Genomic DNA, 9,633 nt, shown 5'->3' on the forward strand with positions numbered 1-9,633 from the left:
CCTTCCAAAGAACACCCAGGACTGATCTCCTTTAGAATGGACTGGTTGGATCTCCTTGAACCTTAGAAGTTACATGGTGTTGCTTCAGCCACCCACTATTTCTCAAAACAGTCACAAAGTCCATTCAATTTCAAGGTAGGGGACATAGACCCATAACTCAATGGAGAGAGTAAGGTTAGACTGTAAGAAGAAATCAGAAATAAGATATGGTTTTAACCATTTTAGGAAAATACAAAGTATCATATCAACAAGAAAGGGATTCCCTGGTGGCTCAGATGGTGAAGAGTCTGCCTGCAATTTGGGAGACCCAAGTTCCCTGGGTTGGGAAGATTCCCCTGGAGAAGGAAAGGGCAACCCACTCCAGTATTTCTGCCTGGAAAATCCCATGGACAGAGGAGCCTGGCAGGCTATAATACATAGGGTTGAAAAGAGATGGACACGACTGAGTGACTTCACTTTTACTTTCATATTAACAAGCTATAGTAAATTGAGAAGTGAAAATAAAATTACAGTACATTACTTCCACAACATTTGCCATATTTTTGAAAGCATGTTTTTAATCTTGTCGAAAACAGCTTGCAATATTCTCTTCTCAGCTTCTTCCCTTACATTCATCATTTGTTCATTATACTCGTCTGTTATCGATTTTATTTTTTTCATCTTTTCTTCTGATGGATTTTGGGCATATTCCACTTCTACTTGTTCAATTTGCTTGTTAAATGTATCAGCATAGCTTTTCATCAAGTATTCCTCCTGCTGTTTCAGCTCTTGGTCTGTTTCCTTGTAAATGGAGTCAGAAAAGTAAGCCCCTTGGTTGTTCTGCACCATCTTGTCTATCAGCTCCACCAGCTCCTGCACCTGAGCTTCCTTCTCAGCCTGCTCTGTGTTCTTGCTGTTACTGAAAGCACAGCGGCGGTCTCCACACTCCTGTAGGAGGCTTTGTAGGTTTCCATCCGAATCCTCCAGAAAATTGCTCAGGCTCTGGTTCTCCAGCTCCTCTTTGCAAGTGAATAAGATGATCATATACTTCATGGCTGCTTTCCCAAACAGATTCTTGACCAACTCCACGGTTTGCTGCTCTTCCTGTGTGTGACGGCCCAACCTCAGGACCAAGACGATGGCATGAGGGCCCGGACAGGAGGCGAGGACACATCGGCTGATTTCCCTGCAGGTGGTGTTCAGGCTGTCTTTGGTGTCGAAGAGCCCTGGGGTGTCAACAACAAGAAGCTCTCTCCCCTTCCATTCCCGGGACGCTTTCTGACAAGTTTTGGTAACAGCCTTGGCAGCCATCTTAGACTCGAATTTTTTGTACCCGAGGATGGTGTTTGCAGTCGCACTTTTCCCACTTCCGGTCTTCCCTACCAGCACTATCCTCAGAGCGTTGTTAGGGGTGGCAGCCATGTTAACATCAAGAGGCTCTGGGGTACCCAGACTCCACCTTAAGAAAAGGAAGGAGAGGGGAAAAGAGTCAATTTAGGCAAGTAGGAACCATTCTCGAGTCTTTTTTTAACTTCCTTTGCCTCCCTGAATGGAGAAGGCAATGGCATCCCACTCCAGTACTCTTCCCTGGAGAATCCCAGGGATGGGGGAGCCTGGTGGGCTGCCGTCTATGGGGTCTCACAGAGTCGGACACGACTGAAGTGACTTAGCAGCAGCAGCAGCAGCCTCCCTGAAATTTGTAATATTCTATTATCCACATTGTTCACAAAAGAAACAGAAAAATTAAACAGTTTAATTGCTGTGGATAAAACAGCAAAGTAGTTCCAGTATCCCCACAAAGGAGTGTCAGGTCTGTTGCCAAGCCCAGGCTGTTCTGCTCACTGCACAACAGGCCAATAAATCCGGATACCAGTTGCTGGGGCAAGGAATGAAGACTTTAATCAGAAGGCCAGTAGACCGAGGGGATGGCAGTCTAGCGTGTCTAAGAACCCTCTCATCTCACTCAGCATTTAGGGTCCTTTTATATACAATAGAGAGGGGGAAGGGACTCTCAGTTGCCTCACCAGTGGCAGAAGGAGGTTGTTAACTGGTCGCTGGTTACCAGTTGCTCACGTGCTTGGGAGGAGGGGCCCACTCGGATGCCTGACCAATGGCTGAACAGGCCTGTTATAGCTGGTGTCAGTCTGAATGAAGTGTGCATGGGGAGCCAGGGAGGGAAAGCCCCTTATGACTTACCATCACAGTTTCTATCATTAAAGCAGTATGATGTTGGTCCCTGAATAGAGAGAACAGCAAAGCAAAAACAGAAAATTTGGAAACAGACCAAATTAACCACATTGTATTTATTCATATTCAATTCATTTACATTATGCAACATTTATATTCAATAATGTAGCATCTCAACATCAAGAGGAAGAAAGATAGACTAATAAGCAACATGGAGACAATCATATACAAAAAGACAAAACTGTATCCATTTCCTGATGCCTTTCAAACTCCAAATAGGGTAGAATTTCCAATGTTGAAAATTCCCTATAAATAATAGAAGAAACATGGATAAATCTTTGTAACTTAGAAGTCAGGAAAATATTTCTGAAATTTGAAATAGAGTAAGGAAAGAGACAGGCTTCCCTGGTGATTCAGTCGGTGAAGACTCTGCCATGCAATGCAAGAGACCTGGGGTTCAATCCCTGGGTCAGGAATATCCCCCGGAGAAGGAAATGGCAACCCACTTCAGTATTCTTGCCTGGGAAACCCAGTGGAGAGAGGAGCCTTGTGGACTACAGTCCATGAGGTCACAAAAGAGTCAGACAACTTAGCTACTAAACCGCCACAAGGAAAGAGACTCCTAAATTTGGTTATATAAAAATCAGAAACATAATGTGGGAGAATAATGCCACCATACACAAATTAAAACACAACTGTCAAACTAGGGGAAATTTTTTTCCTGGTTATGTAAAAGAGGGGTCATTTCACTTTTATACAAAGACTATCTGTACAGATGGCCAATAAGCACATGAAAAGATGCTCAGTATCATTAACTATTCAAGAAATGCAAATGAAAACTATAATGATGTATCACCTCACAGCGATGATTTGATGGCCATGATCAAAAAATCTACAATAAATGCTGGAGAGAGTGTGGAGAAAAGGGAACCCTCCTACACAGTTGGTGAGAACGTGAATTGGTAGAGCCTCTATGGAGAACAGTCTGGAAGATCCTCAAAAAATTAAAAATAGAGTTGCCATATGATCCAACAATCCCACTCTTGGGCATATATCCAGACAAAATTCTAATTTGAAAAGATGCATTCACCTCTATGTTCATAGCTGCTGCTGCTGCTAAGTCGCTTCAGTCGTGTCTGACTCTGTGTGACCCCATGGACAGCAGCCCACCAGTCTCCTCTGTCCCTGGCATTCTCCAGGCAAGAATACCAGAGTGGGTTGACATTTCCTTCTCCAATGCGTGCATACATGCTAAGTCGCTTCAGTCGTATCCAACTCTGTGCGACCCTATGGACAGCAGCCCACCAGGCTCCTCTGTCCACAGGATTCTCTAGGCAAGAATACTGGAGTGGGTTGCCATTTCCTTCTCCTCTATGTACATCAGTTCAGTTCAGTTCAGTTCAGTCGCTCAGTCCTGTCCGACTCTTTGCGACCCCATGAATTGCAGCATGCCAGGCCTCCCTGTCCATCACCAACTCCCGGAGTTCACTCAAACTAACGTCCATCGACTCGGTGATGCCATCCAGCTAGCTCATCCTCTGTCGTCCCCTTCTCCTCCTGCCCCCAACCCCTCCCAGCATCAGAGTCTTTTCCAATGGGTCAACTCTTTGCATGAGGTGGCCAAAGTATTGGAGTTTCAGCTTTATAATAGTTCTGTTATAATAGCCAAGATACAGAAACAAACTAAATGTCCATTGACAGATGAATGCATAAAGAAGATGCTGTTCATATATACAATGGGGTATTACTCAGCTGTAAAAGAGAATGAAACAATGCCATTTGCAACTACATGTATGAACTGAGGTGTTATCATATTGAGGGAAGTTAGAGAAAAACAAATATTACATGATATCATTTGTATGTGGAATCAAAAATAAATCAAGTAAACTTACTTACAAAACAGAAACAGACTAACTGACACAGAAAATAAACTTACGACTACCAAAGGGGAAAATCAGGAAAGAGGGATAAATTAGGTGTATGGGGTTTATGGATACATCGTAGCTGTTCAGTCCTTCAGTCCTGTCAGATTCTTTCTGGCCCCAGGGACTGCAGCATGCCAGGCTTCCCTGTCCTTCACCATCTCCCAAAGCTTGCTCAAACTCATGTCCATTGAGTCCGTGATGTCATTCAGCTATCTCAACCTCTGTTGTCCCCTTCTCCTCCTGCCTTCTATCTTTTCCAGCATCAGGGTCTTTTCCGATGAGTCAGGTCTTCCATCAGGTGGCCAAAGTATTGGAGCTTTAGCTTCAGCATCAGTCCTTCCAGTGAATATTCAGGGTTGATTTCCTTCAGGATTGACTGGTTTGACTTCCTTGCAGTCCAAGGGACTCTCAAGAGTTTTCTCCAACACCACAGTTCAAAAGCATCAATTCTTTGACACTCACCCTTCTTTATGGTCCAATTCTCACATCCATACATGATTACTGGAAAAGTCTTAGCTTTGACTATACAGACCTTTGTCAGCAAAGTAATATCTCTGCTTTTTAATATGCTATCTAGGTTGCTCATAGCTCTTCTTCCAAGGAGCAAGCATCTTTTAATTTCATGACTGCAGTCACCATCTGCAGTGATTTTGGAGCCCAAGAAAATAACGTCTGTCACTGTTTCCATTGTTTCCCCATCTATTTGCCATGAAGTGATGGGACTGGATGCCATTATCTTCATTTTTTGAATGTTGAGCTTTAAGCCAGCTTTTTCACTCTCCTCTTTCACCTTCATCAAGAGGCTCTAGAGTTCCTCTTCACTTTCTGTCATAAGGGTGGTGTCATCTGCATATCTGTTATTGATACTTTTCCCAGCAATCTTGATTCCAGCTTGTGCTTCACCCAGCCCGGCATTTGTGCTTGATGTACTCTGCGTATAAGTTAAATAAGCAGGGTGACAATATTAGCCTTGACATACTCCTTTCTCAATTTTGAACCAGTCTGTTTACATGTCCGGTTCTAACTGTTGCTTCTTGACCTGCGTACAGGTTTCTAAGGAGGAAGGTAAGCTAGTCTGGTATTCCCATCTCTTGAAGAATTTTCCACAGTTTGTTGTGATCCACACCATCAAAAGCTTTAGCATAGTCAATGAAGCAGAAGTAGATGTTTTTCTGGAATCCTCTTGCTTTTTCTTTGATCCAATGGATATTGGCAATTTGATCTCTGGTTCCTCTGCCTTTTCTAAATTCAGCTTGTACATCTGGACGTTTTTGGTTCATGTACTGATGAAGCCTAGCTTGGAGGATTTAGAGCATTACCTTGCTAACATATGAAATGCATGCAGTTGTGCAGTAGTTTGAACATTCTTTGCCATTACCCTTATTTGGTATTGGAATGAAAGCTGACCTTTTGTTATATATAGTGGTATGTTACATATACATTACGTATACATACCACTATATATAACACACATTAGCAACAAGAATTTACCGTATAGTGGAAAGGAACTATATTCAATATCTTGTATTAACCTATAATGGAAAAAATCAGAATATATATATATAATTATATATATTATATACATATATATATGGGCTTCACCAGTGACTTAGCAGTAAAGAATCTGCCTGCAATGCAGGGGACACAGGAGATGCAAGTTTGATCCCTGGGTTAGGAAGATCATCTTGAGGAAGGCATGGCAACCAACTCCAGTATTCTTGCCTGGAGAATTCCATGGACAGAGGAGACGGGAGGGTCACAGTTCATGGGGCCGCAGAGAGTTGGATATGACTGAAGCGACTGAGCATGCACACACACACGGACACATGCATGTATAAAACTGAGTGGCTTGGCTATAATTATAATAAATCAACTATATTTCAATAAAAATATTTTAGCAAACAAACAATATCTAAAAGTAGAGAAAGAAAAGACCAACAACTTGATAGAAAGTGGAGTAAGAGATAAGAATAAACAGTCCAAATAAAAATGTAAATATCCTTTGAATATGTAAAAAGATATCAACATCCACTCGTAATAGAGAAAAACATATCAAAACATATAAAAACTAAAATTAATTATTTAATATTGCACTAGGATACTATTTCTCACCTACAGGTTTGAAAAAACCCAGAAATTAGTTGGCATAATCTGTTGATAAAAGGTATAGGGGAGGGACTCCCTGGTGGCCCAGTGGTTAAGAATCCACCTTGCAATGCAGGGGATGTGGGTTCAATCCCTGGTCAGGGAACTAAGATACTACATGCCACGGAGCAACTAATCCCTCCACAACTGGAGAGTCCGTGTGTCACAATGAAAGATCCCACACGAGGCAAGGACGATCCCGCATGCTGCAACTAAGATGCAATGCAGCCAAATAGATAAATACATGTTTTTTAATAAATAAAAGATGTAGGGGAAAGAGATCTTCTCCTGCATGGCTGTTGGGAATAAAAGAACAGTCTAAAACTACTGGAGGAGAAGTTAGCAAGGTCTTGTATATGTGCATTTACATACGCCTTTACCCTTTTATTATCAATCTCAATTTTAGGATTTATTCCAAAGGTACCCAACAAGAATATGAAAGAAAATTATGCAGAAAGCTCTGTGTGTGTGTATGCACACGTGTGTGCTCAGTCATGTTCAACTCTTTGTGACCCTATGGACTGTAGCCTTCCAGGCTCCTCTGTCCTTGGGATTTTCCCAGCAAGAATACTGGAGTGGGTTGCCATTTCCAAGGGATCTTCATGACCCAGGGATTGAACCCACGTCTCCTGCATCTCCTGCATTGGCAGGCAGATTCTTTACCATTGGGCCACCTGGGAAGCCCACAGAAGTCTGTTAACTGTGCCACTATTTGAATCTCAGGACACCAAAAACCTATCATGCATCATTAGGGTAGGGACCCAGTTGAATTAACTAAGGTATATTCACACAGTGAAGCACTGGTCAACTGTAGAAAAAGGAGGTATATCTTTATATCCTAGTATGAAGACATCTCCAGGATATAGCATTAAGCAGAAAAAGCAAAGAAGAAAGTAATGTACAGTTTACTAGCATTTCTCTAACCAGGAGGAATATGATCTACATATATAAAATGTGTAATACATATACTTTTAATTCATCCATAAAAACAATGGCCGAATAATCTGAAAGCTAAACAAACAAAAAAGTTACTTATATGGGCATGGGACAAAGAGGAGGGAGAGGACAGGGACAGAAACTGGGAATCAGACTTGTTTGGATATACTTATATTTCATTGATTTGATCTTAAAACCATATAAATAGTTACATAATCATACAGCAAAAATTATATTTAAAATCCTAGTAAAAATCAAAAGCAAATATAACAAACAGGCCTAATTGTATTTTGTGTGATGAATGAACCACACAAAAAATTGTTCCAAGAGACTTGATAACGCAGTCATTTCTCTGTCCATCTCCAGTGGGAAGTACTTTAAGTCCCCCCAACCCTTGCCCCAAAATATCTGCAAAGAATTTTCAGAAATCTTATTCTTCATTGTGTGTATGTGCAAGTAAGTGTGTTTGTATGGTTTTGAAGTCCATTGGAAAGACATCAAAACAATGATAAGCCCAGTAGAAATGAGTACCCTTAGTGCCAGACTGCAGTCTTCAAATGCCCATTTCCTGCCAAAACATTAGTTGATTTACACATACTGCAGTATGAGCTTCCCTGGTGGCTCAACAGTAAAGAATCTGCCTGCAATGCTGGAGACCCGGGTTTGATCCCTGGTTCAGGAAGATCCCCTGGAGAAAACAGCAACCCACTCCAGTATTCTTGCCTGGGAAATCCCATGAACAGAGAAGCCTGGCGGGCTATAGTTCATGGGGTCGTAAAGAGTTAGACACAACTCAGTGACTAAACAACAGCTGCAGTGCAATATAAAATAACAATTAAATTAAAAAAAAAAAAAGATTTAGACTGAGTGGTCTCTAAATTGCCTTCCAACTCTAAAGACCTTGGGGACACATTTCCTACTAAAAGAAATGTCTGGGTTATCAAGTGTACTCAATGTCTATCCCTACAACAACTGGATGGAAGGTGCAATATTCAGCAAAAGGTTGTCATGTCAAAATGAGATGCATGGACAATGTGTTAACAGACATTCTTAGTCCCCTCCCTACCGCCACCTCCCCTGCTCTGGTAGCATCCTCCTGACTTGTTTGCACAGCACCTGGTCCCTTCTCAGGCCAGAATCCACACCCTCCCCAGACTCCCCTACCTTACTGTCCCTGCAGCTCTGTCTCCCTGGGATCTGTTCTCAGCCAGGCTCACCTGATTTAAGGACTTGATGAGCTGTCTGGTTTCCTCCAGAGAAGCTGTTTGAGCCCCTGCGTTTGCTCTAACTGCTGCACCTCTGAGTCCTCGGAGCCAGGAAGCAGATTGGGTGGGGCCAGTGAAAAAAGTGTTTTGTTTTTAAAAAGACAGAAATGTTGCCCCATAATTTGATGGGTGGTTCAGTTTTGCCTGGTGGCTCAGATGGTAAAGTGTCTGCCTACATTGCGGGAGACCTGAGTTCGATTCCTGTGTCGGGAAGCTCCTCTGAAGAAGGAAATGGCAACCCACTCCAGTACTCTTGCCTGGAAAATCCCATGGATGGAGGAGCATGGTAGGCTACAGTCCATGGGGTCACAAAGGGTCGGATACGACTCAGTGACTTCACTTCAGTTTTGCCAAGTTGAAAGCTTTTTCTCCATGTGCCTGCTATGACACCAGAATTTTGAAAATTTTACTTGTTGTTTGGGGTTATAGTAAAGTGAAGTGAAAGTGAAAGTCACTCAGTCATGTCTGATTCTGTGACCCCATGGTCTATACAGCCCATGGAATTCTCCAGGCCAGAATACTGGAGTGGGTAGACTTTCCCCTTCTCCAGGGGATCTTCCCAACCCAGAGATCAAACCAGGGTCTCTTGCATTGCAGGCAGATTCTTTACCAACTGAGCTATCAGGGAAGCCAATGGAATAGTATCAACTCTATTATTTAAGCCTCACCCAACGAGAACAAATCCCCAGACTCCCACTGGCAGGAACCAGTTCACACCAGTGAACCTGGTGTGCTTACTCACATGGATTCTCAGACGTAGGTGGTTATGGTTATAAACCTCCAGCAGTGGAACAGAGAGCAGTGGTACTAAATGGGAGACTTTTAGTCTCCCTTTAAAAGGGACCGTTCGTAGGGCCCTTGGCTCCAGGAGTCTGGCATGAGGAATCACTGTTAGTCCAGGCTCACTCCTCCTGGTGTTCCTGAGTCCCAAGGGTCATCAGAGCCATGAATGGTTACAGACAGTTACAGATATAAGCTTTATTTGTCACTTGGCTCCAATAGCCAAGAAAGCAAGAAGCAAGGAAATGGGGTTTCTCCCACAGTTTTCTATTTCTCTCAGGAAATCCACAGTCCCCATCCTTATCTGCCTACCTAGGTTTCTAGCCCCACACCTCCAAAATCCACAATGTTTGCTTAGCTATCCCCTGAATTCTTAGCCATTCCGTGGTCCTAATGATGGAAGAGGTTGATTAGGA

At 42.7% G+C, this 9,633-nt stretch overlaps 1 protein-coding gene across 4 annotated transcripts; it reads right to left on the reverse strand.

Moving 5' to 3' along the window:
- Window positions 1-443: 443 nt before the first annotated feature.
- Window positions 444-8,595, reverse strand: LOC147373478 (GTPase IMAP family member 7-like). 4 transcript variants are annotated; one of them, XM_086398234.1, is made up of 3 exons: window positions 8,390-8,494; window positions 2,176-2,215; window positions 444-1,438 (listed from the first exon to the last, which is right to left on the reverse strand). In XM_086398234.1, exon 3 carries the CDS (start codon window positions 1,399-1,401, stop codon window positions 517-519), a length of 885 nt encoding a protein of 294 aa, XP_086254360.1. In that variant the 5' UTR covers window positions 1,402-1,438; window positions 2,176-2,215; window positions 8,390-8,494; the 3' UTR covers window positions 444-516. The 4 variants fall into 4 exon arrangements, with proteins under 4 accessions (XP_086254360.1, XP_086254359.1, XP_086254361.1 ...); XM_086398233.1 differs by lacking the exon at window positions 2,176-2,215 and having other exon boundaries at window positions 8,390-8,595; XM_086398235.1 differs by lacking the exon at window positions 2,176-2,215 and having other exon boundaries at window positions 8,337-8,473.
- Between the last annotated feature and the right edge of the window lie 1,038 nt (window positions 8,596-9,633).

The sequence above is a fragment of the Bos grunniens genome, chromosome 4, assembly GCF_055505025.1.
Source record: "Bos grunniens cultivar Pamir isolate PY7600 chromosome 4, Bosgru_T2T1.0, whole genome shotgun sequence".
Taxonomy (NCBI): domain Eukaryota; kingdom Metazoa; phylum Chordata; class Mammalia; order Artiodactyla; family Bovidae; genus Bos; species Bos grunniens.

Excerpts from the sequence above, each read along its gene's own strand:
- LOC147373478 (XM_086398236.1), bottom strand. The coding sequence starts at position 2,140 with ATGCACACTTCATTCAGACTGACACCAGCTATAACAGGCCTGTTCAGC. Across the intron at positions 1,439-2,003 it reads ACAACCTCCTTCTGCCACTG|GTGGAGTCTGGGTACCCCAG; the intron begins GTGAGGCAACTG and ends CCTTTTCTTAAG.